Source organism: Bos grunniens, chromosome 18 (genome assembly GCF_055505025.1).
Source record: "Bos grunniens cultivar Pamir isolate PY7600 chromosome 18, Bosgru_T2T1.0, whole genome shotgun sequence".
Classification (NCBI taxonomy): Eukaryota; Metazoa; Chordata; class Mammalia; order Artiodactyla; family Bovidae; genus Bos; species Bos grunniens.
This window is the reverse complement of record NC_141182.1, coordinates 43,692,756-43,712,904: the sequence shown is the minus strand read 5'-3', so window position 1 is coordinate 43,712,904 and position 20,149 is coordinate 43,692,756. Positions and strand designations below refer to the sequence as shown.

General features: G+C 43.1%; 2 protein-coding genes across 5 annotated transcripts in view; both read right to left on the bottom strand.

Moving 5' to 3' along the window:
• The window catches only part of WDR88 (WD repeat domain 88), a 48,180-nt gene extending 39,461 nt beyond the window's left edge, over positions 1 to 8,719 (bottom strand). The window contains exon 1 of the mRNA XM_086351765.1: positions 7,484 to 8,719. Within this exon, the coding sequence (XP_086207891.1) occupies positions 7,484 to 8,041 (558 nt within the window). The 5' untranslated portion in view covers positions 8,042 to 8,719. The remainder of the gene's footprint in view (positions 1 to 7,483) is intronic.
• Positions 8,720 to 9,455: 736 nt separating this feature from the next.
• Positions 9,456 to 20,149, bottom strand: part of GPATCH1 (G-patch domain containing 1) — a 55,673-nt gene continuing 44,979 nt past the window's right edge. For all 4 annotated transcript variants that reach the window (XM_086351763.1, XM_086351761.1, XM_086351760.1 and 1 more), the window contains 4 exons: positions 17,821 to 17,928; positions 15,852 to 15,949; positions 14,667 to 14,812; positions 9,456 to 9,736 (listed from right to left, as the gene is read on the bottom strand). In XM_086351763.1, the coding sequence (XP_086207889.1) occupies positions 9,706 to 9,736; positions 14,667 to 14,812; positions 15,852 to 15,949; positions 17,821 to 17,928 (383 nt within the window). In that variant the 3' untranslated portion in view covers positions 9,456 to 9,705. The remainder of the gene's footprint in view (positions 9,737 to 14,666; positions 14,813 to 15,851; positions 15,950 to 17,820; positions 17,929 to 20,149) is intronic.

The window sequence follows — 20,149 nt, the reverse complement described above, 5'->3', positions numbered from 1 at the left end:
TGAAAAGATAACCTATGGAATAGGATAAAATATTTTAAAATGATGCAATTGACAAGGACTTAATTTCCAAAGTATACAAACAATTTATACAACTCAAAACAAACAAGCAAATAAAAAAAATGGGCAGAAGCTCTAAATAGATATTTTTCCAAAGAAGACATGTGGGTGGCCAATAGGCACGTGAAAAGATGCTCAACATCACTAGTTATTCAGTTCAGTTCACTCTCTCAGTCGTGTCCAACTCTTGGTGACCCCATGGACTGCAGCACACCAGGCTGTCCATCACCAACACCTGGAGTTCACTCAAACTCATGTCCGTTGAGTTGGTGATGCCATCCAACCATCTTATCCTCTGTCATCCCCTTCTCCTCCTGCCTTCAATCTTTCCTAGCACTGGGGTCTTTTCAAATGAGTCAGTTCTTTGCATCAGGTGGCCAAAGTATTGGAGTTTCAGCTTCAGCATCAGTCCTTCTAATGAATATTCAGGACTGATTTCCTTTAGGATGGACTAATTATTAGAGAAATGCAAACCTAAACTAGAACGAGGTATCACCTCATATCAGTCAGAATGGTCACCATCAAAAAGTCTACAAATAATAAATGCTGGAGAGGATGTGGAGAAAAGGGAACCCTCCTCCACTGTTGGTAGGAATGTAAGTTGGTACAGCCACTATGGAAAATGGTATGGCGGTTTAAAAAAAAAACAACCTAAAAATAGAGTTGCCATATGACCCAGCAATCCCATTCCTGAGCACATATTAAAAAAAGAGGAATACTCTGTCTTGAAAAGATACATGCACCCCAATGTTCATAGCAGCATTATTTACAATAACTAAGGCATGAAAGCAACTTAAGTGTTCATCGACAGATGAATGGAAAAAGAAGACATGGTACAAATATACAGTGGAATATTAGCCATAAAAATGAATGATTTAATGCCATTTGCAGCAACATGGATGAACCTAGATATCATCAGACTGAGTGAAGTAAGTCAGAGAAGGACAAATATATGATATCACTTATACGTGAAATCTTGAAAAAATGATGCAAATGAACTTATTTATGAAAGAGAAACAGACTCACAGACAGAGAAAACAAACTTATAGTTATCAAAGATGAAAGGGAGGATAAGGATAAATGAGGAGTTTGAGATTAGCAGATACATACTATTACATACAAAATAAACAGCAAGGACCTATTACAATAACACAGGGAACTATATTCAATATCTTGTAATAAACTATGGTGAAAAAGAATTTGAAAAAGAACATATACATACAGAATACACATATCCTGAATATATGTATTTTGAATCACTTTGTTCTACATTAGAAACTAACACAACATTTAAGTCAACTACACTTCTATTTTTTAACAATTGAAAAGAAAAACTGGAAACAATTTAAATGTCCATCCACTGATGAATGAGTAAATAAAATGAGGTATATCCATACAACAGAATATTACTATGCAATAAAAAGGAAATGAAGGACTTCTTTCTTCTGATCTGGTACGTGAAAAGTCCCCACTCCATCCTCATAACAAGGAAAGAACTGAACTGAAAAATCTCTTAGGTCCACAAAAGAAGTGAGGTCACAAGCCAAATGGCTGTCCCCCAAATCGGAAAGAAAGGCAGGCAAATACAAAGAATTCCAAGTTACCAGAGCAGAAATCCAGGAGCAGCAACTTCCGTGGGAACCATTGCCAGGATAGGGAGACCTGAACTGTAATTGACCAATTGCTGGAAGCTCGGGTGTGGATAACTCTGAGAGTTAAAACTCCAAAGGGGAATCCAGTTATGGATCTACAAAAAACTCCACAATTTTGTGAGTGTTACCTCCAGGAGCAGTCCTAATCCTCACAGTGAAAACAGGAGGAAAATCCCCTTGTGCTTCCAGCAGGGAAAAGGAACCATTTTGAATATGCCACAGCATCCTGTTCTTCTTAAATTCTGCCCTCAGGAGAAACTAACCAGTCTAACCTGCTCAGATTTTATCAGAAATCAGCTGAGCAGGGGAAAGAGAAGTACCCAACCCTAGCAAGCTCTAGCCATTCTATACCATGTAAAAGTGAAGGGTGGGGGTTTCAGACTAAAAAGCACATGTGAAGTTAACAGTCTAGAGGCACAGGTTCACTAAAAGACAGAAACCTGATCACAGGGCTATAGAATGCTCCTCTGCACCCCACACCTAACAATCACATTACTAAAGGATGGTTGACTGCAGTTCATTTTACCTAGTAAATCATGTCTGGCTATCAAGAAAAAATTACAAGAAACACTAAGAGGCAGAAAACAGTTTCAAGAGAGAGCACAAACATAACATCAGTACCAGACTCAGATGTGGCAGAGATGTTGGAATTATCAGACCAGGAATTTAAAACAACTCTGATGATATGCTAAGGGCTTAATGAATAAAGTAGACAGTTATGCAAAAACACATGGGTAATGTTAGCAGAGAGATGAAAATTCTAAGAAAGAACCAAAAAGAAATGCTACAGATCAAAAACACCATAAGAGAAATGATGATAGGCTTATTACTAGACTACACTTGGCTGAGGAAAGAATCTCTGAGCTTGAGAATATCTCAATAGAAACCTTCAAAACTGAAAAGCAAACAGGAAAAAGACTGGGAAAAAAACCAGAACAGACCATCCAAGAACTGTGAAACAACTAACTACAGGAGGTATAACATACATAACAATACCAGAGAAGAGAGAAAGGAACAGGAAAATATTTGAAAAAATAATGATTTAGAATTTCCCCCAAACTAATTTCAAACACTAAATCACAGATCCAGGAAGCTCAGAGAACACCAAACCGGATAAATACAAAACAATAAAATAAAAATCTACTCCTACCGTTTAAAGCTACAGAATATCAAAGATAAAAAACCCTCAAAGAGGGACTTCTCTGATGGTCCAGTGTCTAAGACTCCATGCTCCCAGTGCAGGGAGCCCAGGCGTGAACCCTGGTCGGGGAACTAGATCGCACATGCCACAGCTAAGAGTTTTCATGCTTCAACTCCTGGAGAAGGGAATGTCTACCCACCCCAATATTCTTGCCTGGAGAATTCCAGGAGGCCATGGGGTTGTAAAGGGTTGGATAGGACTGAGCAACTAACACTTTCTCTTTTTCATGTCTCAACTAAAGATTCCACATGCCACAGTGAAGATTAAAGATCCCATATGCCACAACTAAGACCCAGCAAAATAAATAAATAAAAATAAATATTTTTTTAAAAAACCTGAAAGAAGTGAGAGGAGAAAGACACTTTACCTACTGAGGAGCAAAGATAAGCCTGACATCCAGGTTCTCCTCAGAAGCCATGCAAGTAACAAAAGGCTGAAATATTCCAAGTAGTGAGAGAAAAAACTCACCAACCTAGAAATTTCTATCCTACAAAATTACCCTTCAAAAATGAAGGAGAAATAAAGACTTCCCAAACAAAAATTGAGGAAACTTGTTACCAGTAGATCTACCTTGCAAGAAAGGTTAAACGTTCTTTTAAGACAAGAAAAATGATATAGGTCAGAAACTCAGATCTATATTAAGAAAGGAAGAGTGTGTGTGTGTGTGTGTGTGTGTGTGTGCATGTGCACGCTCATCTTTGTATGATTGCCTCTATGTTTTTCCCAGCAAAAAGTTCACATATATCCTGGCTTCTCCCTTACCTCTTTGGAGCAGTCCTTCAGAGCTTTCTGAGAGGTCATCTCCCATGCTATCGTCCTCGGTAAGCTCCAGGAATAAAACTGAACTGGTAACTCTTACGTTGTGCATTTTTTTTTTCTAAGTTGACAGTGTTGAGTTTTGGGGACCCGGGAGGAGGGATTCGAGGCTCAGCTGCCAGGCAGTGCCCGCACAAATACAGGAACTATGGATGGGGAGGACCAGGTTGGGGTGAGGCAAATTCAGCCCGAGGTTCAGGGATGAGGGGAGGCGGGCATGCAGGGTAGCGGAGCGGTTTCGGGGTTGTGGAAAACACGCTGGTGTGGGGCTGTGAGGAATGAGAGGGCCTTTCCCCTCTAGGTAGCTGGGAGAAGTGGGACAGAAACTGGGCCTCCAGGAGACTAGCTAAGACGCTCCAGGTCGGGGCTGGGCCGCCAGGGGGCACAGGCAAACTGAGCCAGGCTGCGGACGTGAAGCAGGGCCGGCAGGCGCGGGGCGGGTCAGGGGGCGGGGCCTGGAGCCCAGGGAGCCCGCAGCCGTGGCAGAGTGCGGTCCGGAGAGGACCCGATCTGTGCTTTTCTCAACGCTCCGCAGCCAAAGCCCACGCTTTAACGCAGTACCCACCCCGCCACCCCCAGTCACTTCTCTGCAGCTGCCTCCACCTCTAGACAAAACTCTCTTTCTTTTTCTCATAACAAAAACAGAACTTTGGCGTGGGAAAACATCTACCCCCTTCTGGACCTTTCTGGGCAGAGTTCTTTTGGGGTTTATAGGGATGGAGACGGAAACGGCAACCCACTCCAGTATTCTCGCCTGGAGAATCCCATGGACGGAGGAGCCTGGCCGGCTACAGTTTTCAGGGTCGCGACAAGTTGAGTTTTAGGCCAGCTTTTTCACTCTTTTCTTTCACCTTCATTAAGAGGCTATATATAGCATCCCACAAATACATTCTACATCCAAGTTTTCCTGCCTGCCTCTCTGGCCGGGACTTGGTCACAGTTCTGCAGGGCATTGGGAATCCAGGAGCAAAGACCTCAGCCCAGGAGTGTGTGATGGGCTCCTGCTCTAAGGAATCAGGGTGGGAGATGGGCGAGGCCACCGCACTGGCTTGAAGGTCAGCAAATCAGAGGGAAGAGGAGAACAGAGAAATGAGCTCGAGCCAAAATGGCTTGGAAGATGATGGTCAGATCTTCCAGCTTCATCTTAAATGAGCCAAGGAGAGGTTTAGAGTCAATTATGTTTAAAATTTGTGACACATCTGTGTGAGTGTGCATTATTTAAAGGCCAGAGTGAAGCATTAGCACTGAGAATGTTCTCTAGCAAACCATCTCTGGAGAGTGGGAGTCTGAAACATTCTTGTATCCTGCACCTTCATTTCAAAAGATGATTTGTAACATTTTCACTGAGCTACACAACCACTTTAACCTTGCTGTATAAACACCTCCAACGTGTTCTGTTTTCAGTCACTGCTCCATCTATTTTTCCTGAACTGCTTTCTCTTACTCCAGTTCTTAATTAGGACTTTTTTGTTGCTGTTTGCCAGAGTACTCCCTTGAGTAACTATTTCTTCAAAGAGATGCATCCTTTCTGAGTTTTTGCAACTCTAAAAAAAAAAATGTCTTTTTGTTGGCTTTATCAAAGACAGCAGTTTGGCCAGGCAGAGAATATTAATACCTAGGTCACAAAGTTTCCTCCCAGAGCTTTATATAACTTCTCAACTTCTGTTAACTTAATGGATCATAAAATCCTGCAGCCAAAAAAAAATTTAAGCCACCTGAATATGCAGGCACCCAAGACTAGTTAAATCCATCAGGGGGCAACCAGTCAATAGAATACTCTCCAAAAAAAAGAACAAGGGGATACATGTATATGTATGGCTGAGTCCTTCACTGTGCACCTGAATCTATAACAACATTGTTAATCAGCTATCAATTCAGTTCAGTCACTCAGTCGTGCCCGACTCTTTGTGAACCCAGGCCTCCCTGTCCATCACCAACTCCCAGAGTTTACTCAAATTCCTGTCCATCAAGTCGGTGATGCCATCCAACCATCTCATCCTCTGTCATCCCCTTCTCTTCCCGCCCTCATTCTTTCCCAGCATCAGGGTCTTTTCAAATGAGTCAGTTCTTCGCATCAGGTGGCCAAAGTATTGGAGTTTCAGGTTCAACATCAGTCCTTCCAACATCAGTCCTTCCTTTAGGATGGACTGGTTGGATCTCCTTGCAGTCCAAGGGACTCTCAAGAGTCTTCTCCAACACCACAGTTCAAAAGCATCAATTCTTTGGTGCTCAGCTTTCTCTATAGTTCAACTCTCTAATCTGCTATACCCCAATACAAAAGGTTAAAAAAAAAAAAAGACAAGGAAGCTGTTTATTAATATGGAAAGAAAAATTGTTAAACCAATTGCAGAAGAGGTCTAAGGTACCCTTCCATTTATGTTAAAACAAAAAAGAGAAGGATCAGAATACACTTGTGGGTATGTACATAAAATACCTCTTTAAGGATATAGAAGGAACTAGAAACATTTGTTGTCTCTGTAGAGGGAAAGGGGGTAGTTGGGGAGGCAGGGGTGCTACCGAGATTGTTAATTGAAAAAAAAATCAAAACACTTCTTATATCTATTGAATTTGATCTTGGGGATATTCTATGGACAACAAAAATAAAACACAATTCCTATGACCTTCTCTAATTTTACTTAAAAATCAGAATAACTATCACAAATAAGTTAAACAAAGCACTGGTACACCCTGTACTTTTTTTCTTCAAGCAGACTTTCCCATGGAGATCCCAATGCACCCCTGCAGGGGGTGCTGACGAAGGCAGTCAGCCATTCAACAGATCCAATTGTGGACTTGACTCCGAGGTCCTCTGACCATTGCAGAAACCTCCATCTCAATTTGATCCCAGGCTTTTCCATCTGTCTGGGGACAGCCTTGCTCCTTCATGCAGTTCAGGCACTGGCCACCTGTAGATTATGTGTCCCTCCAGTCTTGCATTGAACTTGACCATGTCTTGCCACATGAGCACTCCATTCTTTCTTCACCCCAAAGACATATCCTTGTTTCCTTCTCTATTTCACCCACCTGAACCCCACCCCACCCCACCCCCAACACCTCTTATATATGTAGGGTTGACCAGAAAGTTCGTTCAGCTTTTTCTGTAGCTTCTTATGGAAAAATCCAAACTAACTTCCTGGCCAACCCAATGTATTGACTTTTCTGCATCTCCCCTGCATTCCTCCTTACTTTTCTCTCGTACTTATTGTTCCTTTATACTTTTTCTCAGGGAATCCCATGTGCTTGTTTTCTAATTTTCTGTTTCAGTGCTCTGATCTGATTTTTAAAACCTCCGTGGAGGATTTTGGCTTTGAAAATCCTCTTTTTCATCCCCAAGAATTCTCCCTGTTCTGTTCACAGATTATTTCCTCTTTCCAGCCAACAGCCTTCTTTTCTAGCAATGCACTCTCTCAGCTATCACTTAGAATACACAGTAGTGTTGTTGGGGTTTTATTCCTGTATTTTACTGTTATTTGCTGTTGCTTCTAGTGCTGTTTCATGGGTGACAGGGCTCTTTCAATCCTCCGAGGCCATGCACCTGGGAGTGTCACCATGGGGACATTGGAGGGGCTCAGACAGAGTCCCACAGGGTCTGGGTTGAGTCAGGTCCTCTTTCCCAGGATGATTTCCTGAGGTGCCCCGCCTCTCCTCCAGCTGCCCCACTGCAGGCGCTTGGTCCTCTAGGCCCCCTTCCTGCTCTTGAGCTCTCGCCCACTATTGGGAGCAAGCCACAGCCCCTCCCCTTGGGGGCGGCTCTTACCTTGGAGAGGGGCTCCTGGTCACCCCATAACGCCTTCTGGGTCATCCAGGGCATCCAAAGAGTATCGGGCGGTGGCGATTCATCGCCTACGGCCAGGGGGTTCAGTGAGGGCAGCAGCCGGCTGCGCCGCGCCTGCAAGAGCGATAGCCGGAAGCGGCCACAGGCCCTGACCACGTCTACCCAGGGCAGATTGCTGGGCCGGCGATGCGTAACGTCGCGGATGTGGAGCAAGGAGAGCGGCAAGTTACTTTTCTGAGGCGTCTCTTTCCCATCCTCGCTGGATTTTTTTGAGGAGCTGGGGGTACCCGAGGACTGGGAGGCCATCTCGGAGCCCGGCCTGGCCACGAACGGTGGCGCCACGCGCCCCCGCCCCCACCTTGGGACCCACGCGCCCTCCCTGAGCCCGGCCATCTCACTGCCTCCTCTCACCCCGCAGCATGGGTTACTCCCAGGAACATGGGCTTCGAGTTTCTGGGCGCAAGAGGAATGAGGCCAAATGTGTGAAACTGTTTGTAGGGGCTCCTGGACAACCCACTTCACGTTCCACAACAGAGACATGACCCATAAGGTATAGAAGGTACCCTGGATTAATTAAGACGCAGCTGGTAGGGGTGGGTGCACACAATATATAAGGGCATGAAGGAAGTATCTGTCATAATGCTAGTGGAAAACCAAAGAACAAAATGTCACCACTCGTTCTGGAGCAGACTCAGTGCTAGTGTGAAATTAGAACAACAGAGCAAGGGCTGTCATCTCTGGGGTGTAGAAGAAGTGCCTTTCTTCTTTCATTTTTCACAATTGTTCTCATTGTTCTATGATGTTGTTCTGTGATGTTACTTTGATAATGGAAAAAAAAAACCTCTTCACTCTACTTTTTCCTTTTTAAAAAAATATTTACTTTGCTCGTTTTGGCTGCATCAGGTCTTAGTTGCCCCATAGTATGTGGGATCTTAGTTCCCCGACCAGGGATCGAACCCACATCCCCTGCACTGGAAGGCAGATTCTCAACCACTGGCCCAGGAGGGAAGTACCTCCTTCTCTGTTCTCTTTTAAGTTTTTTGTTTGTTTGTTTATTTTTAACATGGACCATTATTTTAAAGTCTTTATTGAATTTGTTACAATATTGCTTTTTGTTTTTAATGTTTTCTGGTCATGAGGTATGTGGGATTTTTGGCTCCCTGCCCAGGAATCGAACCCACAACCCCCTTGCAATGGAAGGCTAAGTCTTAACCACTGGATGGCCAGGGAAGTCCCCTGCTGCTGCTAAGTCGCTTCAGTCGTGTCCAACTCTGTGTGACCCCATAGACGGCAGCCCACCAGGCTCTGCCGTCCCTGGGATTCTCCAGGCAAGAACACTGGAGTGGGTTGCCATTTCCTTCTCCAATGCATGAAAGTGAAAAGTGCAAGTGAAGTTGCTCTGTTGTGTCCGACTTTTAGCGAGCCCATGGACTGCAGCCCACGAGGCTCCTCTGTCCATGGGATTCTCCAGGCAAGAGTACTGGAGTGGGCTGCCATCGCCTTCTCCGGGGAAGTCCCCTGCACTCTCCTTTTCCCAAAGTCTTATCAGAGCACATGAGACGGCCTCAGAGCAGGGACCCAGGGCTACAGTGAAACACCTGGCGCCCGCGTGATCCCAGATGTGGGCACACACTCTTCCATCCTTGGTCCCAGTGCCTTCCTCAGATACTTTGGTGTCTTCTTCCTGAAGAGGCTGAGGCCGCCTGCCCGGATCCTGGGGCTGTGCCACCCACTGGGCTCCTGGCTCCCAGCACCAACCACAGGAGGGAAGGAACCACACCCCCCAGGAAAGCAACAAGAATGGGAGAGCGACCACCCTGCTCCCATACGATTCCTTAAGTAAGTCAGACTCTCCTTATCTGAACCTAGCTTTCTTTACCACGAAACCAGAGAAAAGCCTTCACTTCTCATTTCTTTTTTAAAAGTTTCAGGGAATGAAAAATCAAGAAGAAAATACAAAAATGCCATTTTAATTAAACTGTACAGTCTGAATTTCTTTCTCTGACACTAACAGAAGTTAAAAATAGAAATCAATTTCAGCAAACTTCCAAGGCAGGCTTTGAAATGTCAAGGTTTTAAAAAAAAATTATTTCACAGCATGAATTTACATATAAATACAATCTATACAATGTATTAACTGAGTGATCAATGAACTTCCATCCTGGAGGAGGTCTGGTATTGGGACAGGCAGGGGCAGAATTCAATTACTGCCTCCTTAGTGGAAGACGCTTCAGCCTGGAAGAGGAAATAAAAGAGAGTTAGATACAAACAGAAAAATTAGATGATTCAGTGGGGGAGGAATATGAAAATGCCAGGCCTTTCCCTGAATCAAAGGGGCACAAAATACAGAGAGTGACCCACACCATGAAAGAAAGCAGCATTTAATCTGCACTCCTAAGATTCTGTTCCCCGCAAAACACACAGAGAGACTCACTCCACCTCTTATGTTAAGACCCATTTATAAAAGCAAGTTCTAATCCTGGTTTCACTTACCTATGTCATGTATGACCCTTGGGAAGGAACTAAAACAACAAAAAACCATGCTTGCTCTGGGGCCAAAAGCTCCTGAGCTGCCAGTCTTAAACTCAGCTTTGAGCACACAAGAATGTTCATGGCAGCTCTAACTCACCACGCAGAGCTGGGTCACCCTGACTCTAGATCCTTGCTCTACAGCCCCAAACTGGAATACCAAAGGCCCCCAACAACAGCATAGAAGAATACTCTGTGATGTATCCTATTAAAGAATACTCCATGGCAATGAGAACAAACCAGTTGTTACCAGGACGGTACGGAGGAATCCCACAGGCCAGATGCAAGAGCTCCTAGTAAGGTCCCTTAAATAAATCTCAAAAACAAGCAAGAGTAATCAGCGATGACAGAAGCCAGAATGGCTGCCTTTGGGGCTAGGAGTGGGGATCGTAAGTGAGCAGGGGTTTCTGGAGTGCTGGTTTAGTCCTTGATCTAGGTAAATTCAGGTAGTGAGAATGCATGGAACGATGAGCTTATGATGTGAGTGCACTAAAGAGGGTACTCCACTGTATGATTCCAGGTCTGTGAAATTCTAGAATGGGCAAAGCTAACTTAGAGGGACAAGACGCAGATCAGTGCCTCCTGGGGAGAGGATGGAGTTGGGGGAGGCGGGGTGGCAGACTGCAATGCCATCTAGAACGAGGCCGTACCGTCACTGAAGAAAAGCATCAGGGGCCCTTGACAAGAGTGAGACCTCAGCCAGGTGCTGGGGATGCAAGTAAGACCCATATGGTTGTGACCCTCAAAATGCTTCTCACAGGAGGGACTTCCCTGGTGGTCCAGTGGTTAAGAACCGGCCTTGTGAGGCAGGGGATGTGGGTTCAATCCCTGGGTCCAGGAACTAAGATCCTACATGCTGCAGAGCAACGAAGGCCCTGTGCCACAACCAGAGAGTCCAAGTGCTGCAACAAAAGATCCCGCATGCTGCAACTAAGACCCAAGGAAGCCAAACAAACAAAAAAGTAAATGGAAAAAAAAAACCACCCCTGGCAGGAGACAGATGCAGACAAGTAATACACGGAGTGGAATGAGGCACGAAAGATGGACAGGCCCCCGGTCTCTCTGTGGAGAGTCTAGGAGGCTTAGGGTTGAGGGGCTATGGAAACTATACCTTTAACAACCACGAGAGCAATATTTAAATACACTTCACACCTCTGCCCCTGCCTTCCCCCCATCCCAGGCCCTGCCTCAGTGATAAGTGCTCTCAGGAGTGTAAGAACCCCTCCAGTCCTCTTCTCTGCAAAGATGTACATACAGGTGTACACGGAGAAATCCAAAGGAGTGAGGATGATAGTACCAACTCTATACACTATTCTGTAGCTTTTGGCCTCTTATTGTTAAGTTTCAGATGCCAATCAGCAAGCAGCCCATGTTTTCTGACTGCTATGCTTGGCACACTCCACCACACCTTCCGGATGGGCATCGAGGGGCTTCCAAGTGTGCAAGTGCCTCTCTGCAGGAATGACTCATTACGTGGCCCCAGATAGTCAAGGGTGATGATATCAGGTGTTGGTAACTGCCTCTCTGGGCCTTGCTTTCCCTGCCTATGAACTAAGGGGACACGAGTCACGGGGTGTGTGAGGATTAAAGGAGCCCACACCCATGTGGGTGCCTCCCAGTGCCTTACTGGCACGTGCCTTGAGAAAAGGGAGACCAGAAACAGCACAGCTGCTTCAGGGGGCTCTGGATTAAACTGAAATGCTCATATCTTTGTGTTTTTGAACCATGAGAATGTCCTGTCTACTGGAAAGACATAAGTGAAAAAGAACATGGGGCTGGCACTTGTCTTTCCAGATAGCAAATAACTATAAGGCCATAGGAATTAAAACAGAGTGGACGGGCTTCCTTGGTGGTCCAGTGGTTAAGATCTGCCTTGCAGGGGACACCAGTTCGACCCCTGGTCCAGGAAGATCCCACATGCCTTGGAGCAACTAAGCCCGTACACCACAACCACTGAGCCTGTGCTCTAGAGGCTGGGAACCACGACCACTGAGCCCATGCTCCCTAGAACCCATGCTCCACAACATGAGAAGCCTGTTTCGTCTCTCTTCATCCTGGGCCCACACCTGGACTTCCCCTACCCAGTCCTGTGGTAGACAGCAGGGTCTGCCCTGGGCTATGGGCTGGAAGGGAAGAGAAACCAGGACTTGCAGGCAGGGCCATAACAACCTCCAGAACCATCTTCCAATCCATTCCCCTCCTCTGAGGGTCACATGCTACAGTGGAACAAACTGGGATCCTGAGTAACTTTCTCAGTCCCATTGATGCTTCATTGGCTGAGCCACTGGGATTCAGGGGTTCTTTTAAATCACAGCTCGTTTATTTACTCTCACTAATATTTACAACTGGCCATCTATCTGGAGAAAGTTAAGTTCGATGCCTATACTACTCTGTTCACAAAAAAAGGAAAATAAAACAACTCAAATAAACTAAATGAAAACAAAACTGAAAAAAGCATGAGGACAGTCTACATACATATACAAAATCTTACATTAGGGAAGGCCTTTAAAAGACAAAATGTAAAACACACCACCACCAACAAAAAAAAAACTAGTAAAATTGAGTGTACCAAAAATTAAAGCTTCTATTCAACAAAAGTCATGTAACAGGTAACACTCTAGAACACAAAGGATGACTATCCAGAATTATTTTTTAGTTTCTAAAAAACTTTTTATAAATTTTTAAATGTTAAAAAAAAAAAAAAAGAGGGTTAGGGGGATACTTCTCTGGCAGTCCAGTGGTTAAGACTCTCTGCTTCCACTGCAAGGGTCACGGGTTTGCTAATCCCAGACCACCTGACCTGCCTCCTGAGAAACCTGTGTGCAGGTCAGGAAGCAACAGTTAGAACTGGGCATGGAACAATAGACTGGTTCCAAATTGGGAAAAGAGTAAGGAGTACATCAAGGCTGTATATCGTCATCCTGCTTATTTAACTTATATGCGGAGTACATCATGAGAAACGCTGGACTGGATGAAGCACAAGCTGGAATCAAGATGCCAAGAGAAATATCAATAACCTCAGATATGCAGATAACACCACCCTTATGGCAGAAAGTGAAGAGGAACTAAAGAGCCTCTTGATGAAAGTGAAAGAGGAGAGTGAAAAAGTTGGCTTCAAGCTCAACATTCAGAAAACTAAGATCATGGCATCTGGTCCCATCACTTCATGGAAAATAGATGGGGAAACAGTGAGAACAGTGACAGACTTTATATTTTGGGGCTCCAAAATCACTGCAGATGGTGATTGCAGCCATGAAATTAAAAGATGCTTGTTCCTTGGAAGAAAAGTTATGACCAACCTAGACAGCATATTAAAAAGCAGAGACATTACTTTGCCAACAAACGTCCATCTAGTCAAGGCTATGGGTTTTCCAGTGGTCATGTATGGATGTGAGAGTTGGACTATAAAGAAAGCTGAGCACCAAAGAATTGATGCTTTTGAACTGTGTTATTGGAGAAGACTCTTGAGAGTCCCTAGGACTGCAAGGAGATCCAACCAGTCCATCTTAAGGAAATCAGTTCTGAATATTCATTGGAAGGACTGATGCTGAAGCTGAAACTCCTGATGCAAAGAACTGACTCATTTGAAAAGACCCTGATGCTGAGAAAGACTGAAGGCGGGAGGAGAAGGGGATGACAGAGGATGAGATGGTTGGATGGCATCACTGACTCAATGGACATGAGTTTGAGTAAACTCCAGGAGTTGGTGATGGATGGCGAGGCCTGGTGTGCGGCAGTCCATGGGGTCACAGAGAGTCGGACATGACTGAGCAACTGAACTAAGGTGAACTGAACAGAGAACTAAGATACTACCTGCATGCCTCACAGTGTGGGCCAAAAAATTTGTTTTTAGTTTTTTTAATAATAATTCCTAAAAATCAGTAAAACAGTACCTAAAATCCAGAAAAACAGTCTAACAGAGGACAGAACATTGTGAAATGTTCAGGAGCACGTTATTCACAAAGGAGCCCACAGGAAATGCTGAGACACAAAGCAAAGGATACTCGGCCTCGTTACTGATCCAGGAAATGCAGTGAAGATGACATGCCATTCTTCACCCATCAGGCTGCCAAACATCTCCATGCTGCTTGTAGCTGATATAACAACAAGGTACTTCACAGTTCAAATGGATAGAGCCCCTTTTGACAACAGTTTGGTGGTATTTATTCCTTGCTTCTAAGGGCTTCCCTGGTGTTTCAGATGGTAAAGCGTCTGCCTGCAATGCGGGAGACCCGGGTTCGATCCCTGGGTTGGGAAGATCCTCTGGAGAAGGAAATGGCAACCCACTCCAGTACTTTTGCCTGGAAAATTCCATGGACTAGATTTATGTTAAAAATGTGAAACAAAATGTGTATGTTCCTGTGTGTGTGTGTGTGTATGTAGTTGTGTAAAAAAGTCTTCAAAGTTACAAAGCAACTGACAACAGAGGGGACTATGGAGAGAAGAGAGATTTGGGAAACTGGTCACAGTTTTACCTGTAAGATTTGAATGTTCACAGCAATAATATATTTACGTATTACTTATGCAATTAAAAGTTAACTTTATAAAAAGCTGAGTCAACACACAAATCTGTCATTCCTGACATTTGCCTCTAAGCAAACATGGCAAGGTTTCAATCCGCCTCTGCGCTGCCTACCGTCTCAGCAACTCCTGGGGTGACAGGTCTGTGGGCCCTTCTTCACTCTGGCTGTCGCTGCTGTCTGTACTCTCAGAACTACTACTTTTCTCTGATTTTTTATTCTTTTGCTTGCCTTTGTGCTTGTGTTTTCGGTGTTTCTTTTTCTGAAAAAAAGTAAATAAATAACTTTAAGGAGAACAAATAGGTGTTTCCATCCCTTATTCAGCACAATTACAGGCTAATGAGGCATTTGGTTGCTGGAGTCATTCAAAAACAAAACCGAAGCGCCTTCCCTGGTGGTCGGTCCAGTGGTTAAGCACGAAGGAAAAACTGGGCGAAGGTTAGGGGACAGCACACAGGCTGTTGAGAAACAAGGGAGTTTGGTTTTCAAACTTGTCAGCACCAGTTCCTTTCCTTTCACTCCAGGAGAACTTCTCCTATCTTCCATGCTCAAGAATTCTGTTTTCTGGGAGCTAAAAGTGGAGCTGTTTCTAATCAGTTCTCCTACTGCCCAGACCACTGTGGGAGCCCAGCACTAACGTTAACTGAATTAAACGTCTGCACCATAATGCAAAAGAAGATACCGATGTTGAGGTAAGGGCTGTCAATGGTGTTCTTCAAGTGTCTATCACTTCAAATGACAAGCTACAGACCCAAGTCTCTATTGGTAGTGATGACAAAGTAGTTGAGAAATATTCAAACTAATACCTTCTTTTTATATTGAATAATAATCAATATTAAATGCTCTTATTATTTTTTTAAACAATTATTTTATTAAAGTTAGTAATTAACTGTTTTATTACTTAATACTCAACCATTATTCTAAGATATTTATTTATTTATTTATTTATTTTCAGCTGCATAACTTGTGGGACCTTAGGTCCCCGACTAGGGATAGAACCCAGGTCCCTGACGTGAAAAGTGCTGAGTCCTAACCACTGGACCACCAGGGAATTCCCAACTCTAAGATATTAAATGTCCTTATTTCCTACTTTTTAATGTTCATGAATTTAAAAAAAAATTAAGTACAGTGGAATAAATTAAAATATTCTGTCTGAAAGAAAAACAAAGTGTTTTTGAAATCAAGGGGTTACACTGAATTGATATTAAGTCAAGTCAGTGAGAGACCTGTGGCCACATCCCTCTTTGACTGGCTTCCTGGAGGCTGGGGCATCTGACACCACACACCCAGAAGTTACTCACCTTCTCTTTCTTCCGTCTATGCTCTTTCTTGGTCTTGTGTTTTTCTTTGTTCTTTTTATGTTTCTCTTTGAGAGGTGCCTCAAGTTTTTGACGTGCATCTGAAACACAGACGTAATAAAGACATGAACTAGAGGCACCCATGGGGAAAAAAAGGCTAAATTACTGAATTCAGTAATGACGCAGATAGAATGTTTACCATTAAGGCAGAACTCCAGCCCTACCTCACTGGTAAACAAGCAGATTAGTGTGTCACACTGTAGCTCTGTATTTAGAAACTGCCAGAAACCTCAACCTAAGACCTGTTTGATCCAACTAGTGTTTGGCCACAGCCTTATCTGCCAGATGAAGATAAAGTCAGACTAGAATACCTACAAGCTTTCTGTAATTTAACATCTTTGGGTAAACTCAAAGACGGATCAGAATCTGCATCTGGCTCTGTCACCAGCTCTGTGATCTTTGACATGTTGTTTTCCCATCTGAAAAAAGGGGAAAACAAGAATCCTTATCCCCTTAGGGACATAGAGAGGATCAGAAGGGACCATAAACATGAACCCCAAAGCCGTAACCGCCAGGCCCTCTGAAAGCCTCCTCCCTTTCCAAAAGCACATTTCATATGAGCTCGTCTTATACCTGGAAACACTAAAAAATTAGCATCAAAAGAACATAGTGTACGTGATCATTAAAAATGACTAAACAAGTTGCATGAGCTCAAATTCTCCATCTCCAAATTCCGACCGAATCGTTTTCATGAACTTCCAGTCATCAAACCAGCAGAAGACTATCCAGAGTAGAAACACTGTAAAACATTAAATCAACTTTTATCTACTTAAAAAAAAGCTCCAAGGTATTTCACAAATACAGTTTATTTTTCAAACCAGGTGAACAGATATCTGCAACTTTCTAGTATTATGTTGTGGTCAGATATTTCCAAATTTGACCTCCCCAAACTATTTTTTTTTAATGCTAGTTTTTGGAAAATAACTCATAGACCAAATTAGGTTATTAACTATTACAAAGATATCAAGGGCTGTTCTGGGAAACAGCCATAAGTAACTTAGCTTTCAGGTACTGACACATGTATTTTTAAACTAAGGATCTGAACAACTATAGAGATGAGAAATACATTCACCACAATTTGTCAAGACCTCACACTTTTTACTCCTCTCTGCTTTCTATCATTTCTTTGAAGGCTGGGTTAATTAACCAAACCGATATGTGTAAGTGGGTACTACAGGAAACCATAAAGTAGGTAAGAGAATTTTATGTCATTTATACATCTGGGCCCTATTATCAGATGTGTGTTAACCCAGCTTTCAAAGAGATGATAAACCAGTATAAACATTTTAAGGTGAGAAGTCAATTTAAGCTGGCAACAAACGGAAGTTGTCAACAGACACTGGGGGAGGAGAATGAGCTGTATTTACTGCTGAAAGGATTAGTTTTATTTATTTATTTTTTTGCTACATTAGCCAAAGGATTAAAAATAAAAGTATCAGAATATCCTTCTCTCTACAATTCCTGTTCCATCTTTATGTCCTAGATTTTTAATTTTTTTTTTAAATTTCTACGCCGCTGCTGCTAAGTTGCTTCAGTCGTGTCCAACTCTGTGCGACCCCATAGACGGCAGCCCACCAGGCTCCCCCGTCCCTGGGATTCTCCAGGCAAGAACACTGGAGTGGGTTGCCATTTCCTTCTCCAATGCGTGAAAGTGATACTAAGGACCCTTCTGTTAAAAAGAAGATTGAAGGTGTCTGAGACTGAAGAGCAGCTACTATCATTTAGGTACAAGGTGGAAGCACTGATTTTCCAAGTGTGGCTGAGAACAGACAAGCGAGGAAGAAATGTATATATTTGGGTGGCCCCATGCTGGATTATGTTAGTGGGTGGAACGACGTGATTAGAGTTGTCCTATCCTAGGGGGAGACTCTGGGTCCATGCAAATGGATGACGCAAAGCACTCTCGACTCACTGGGGCAGAAGACTGGGGGCAGCCGTGGGCCAAACGCCTCTCTTTCATCTATTTGCATCTTCTGAATCGGGAAGAATGGTGCAGGCTCTTGGGGTGCTGGCTCGCTAGCTGAAAAACATCAGGGTATTAATTACATACACATGCCAAACATCAATGTACTTGAGTCTAAAACTATTTCACCAGATAACATGTGCTTTTCTTCAGTACCCCACTTAACCAGCTCACGCCAAATGCTGAGGATACAGAGAGAACATGTAGGCCCAACCTCTGACTTCATGGACATTTGAGCTGGAATGTCGGTCACCCAAGGACACCTGCAACCAGGTGCCCCAGTGGCTGTACCACCGAGGTGGCGAGGGTGCTTGTCGTGCACACTCACATCACCTGAGACCTAAAAGGTTGAAATACATCCTTGAGGGAGGGCCATCTCAGGAGAATAAAGACTTAGAAACAAACAGGATGTCAGACTGATCAAGCTCAGAAGGCTTCACATCACTCAAATTGTCAAAGAGCAGAAAAACTGAATATGAACAAATTATCATGTTCACATTAATAATCTCATTTTTAAAGAAGAGATGATTTGGTTTTCAGAGATAAGAGAGAAAGATGGGGCAAGTCTAGAAAAATATGTATCGAAGTATTGGTGGTTATCTCTGGGAAAGAGGGATTCCAAGAGACTTAAGCTTTCTACATTTCTAAATTTTTAAACTTTTCAAGTAACATATAATTGTGTAATTAAAAAAATAAGTTGCCTTTTTTTCACAGAAGAAATTAATAAATAGGCTGACATTTGTGGTCACCTACAAACAAATAGTATCTTATATCTCTACATAACTTTTTGGGTAAAGGCCCTTAAAAATTATACCTAAGTCTACCACAGACTGACAAGGGCAAGAAGAACACTCTAAGACTGAGATGGGAAATTCTGTCCACCCACCCAAGCATCTGAAAAGTCTCCCACCCTTGCAGATGGCCCCCTATCCTATGCCCGAACCCCTGGCTGGGGTAAACAGAACAGGTAGAACAGGCTACTAACCAAGAGTCAGACTCATTATAATGAGAACAGAAACCACCTACCAAGTGCTACTTATGTGCCAGGCAATGCCCATCTGACAGGTGAGCCAGAGCACACAATCTGCCCTACAGAGAAGAAAGCAGAAGAACCCCTGTACATATTATGACCAAATGTTTCCTAATAATCCTGGCATCTTGTCATCAACCACATGAAAAAAAGGAAGTTTTTTTTTAATGAAAATTTTACTATTTTTTAATTCTTTTCAACTAGCACACATAGAAAAATCAATATTATCAAACATAGCCATTCTAAAGATACACCATAGATTTATGCCAGAGAGGAGGAAAAAAAAAGAACTCTGCTCCATCTCAATTAAAAATGCAAAAGATTATGAATGAGTGAGTGAGTGAAAGTCGCTCAGTCATGTCTTACTCTGTGACCCCACGGATTAATGTAGCCCACCAGGCTCGCCTCTGTCCATGGGATTCTTCAGGCAAGAACACTGGAGTGGGTTGCCATTCTATAAGTCATATAAATATTTTTGGATCTGTCTACTAAGGAAAGCAAAAATAAATAAATAAGACCTAATTACACTAAAAAGCTTTTGCATGGCAAAGAAAACCATCAACACAGTGAAAAGACAACTGAATGGAACAAATGTTTGCAAATGACATGACTGATAAGGGTTAAATATCCAAAATATTTAAACAGCTCATACAACTCAACATCAAAAACATTTTATAAGTAAACAACCCAATTAAAAAATGGGCACAAGACCTGAAGAGACATTTTTCAAAGAAGACATACAGATGGCCAACAGGCATATGAAAAGATGTTCAACATCACTAATCAGCAGAGGAATGCAAATCAAAACATGATGAAAAAAAAACACAAGATATCACCTTACACTTGTCAGAATGCCTACCATCAAAAAGACCACAAATAACAAATGTTGGTGAGGATGCAGAGGAAAGAATTCCTGTACGTTGCTGGTAGGAGGGTAAACTGGTGCAGCCGCTGTGAAAAGTAATACAGAGATTCCTCAAAAACTAAATGGAAATATCATATGATCCAACAATCCCACTCCTGAGTATATTTCCAGGAAAAAAAAAAAAACAACAAGTCTATTTTGAAAAGATACATCTACCTGAATGTTAACAGCAACATTATTTATAATAGCCAAGATATGTAAGCTACCTAAGTGTCCATCAACAGAGGAATGGATAAAGAAGATATGGTATACACACACACACACACACACACACACACACACACACACGTACACAGGAATATTATTCATCCATAAAAAAGGAA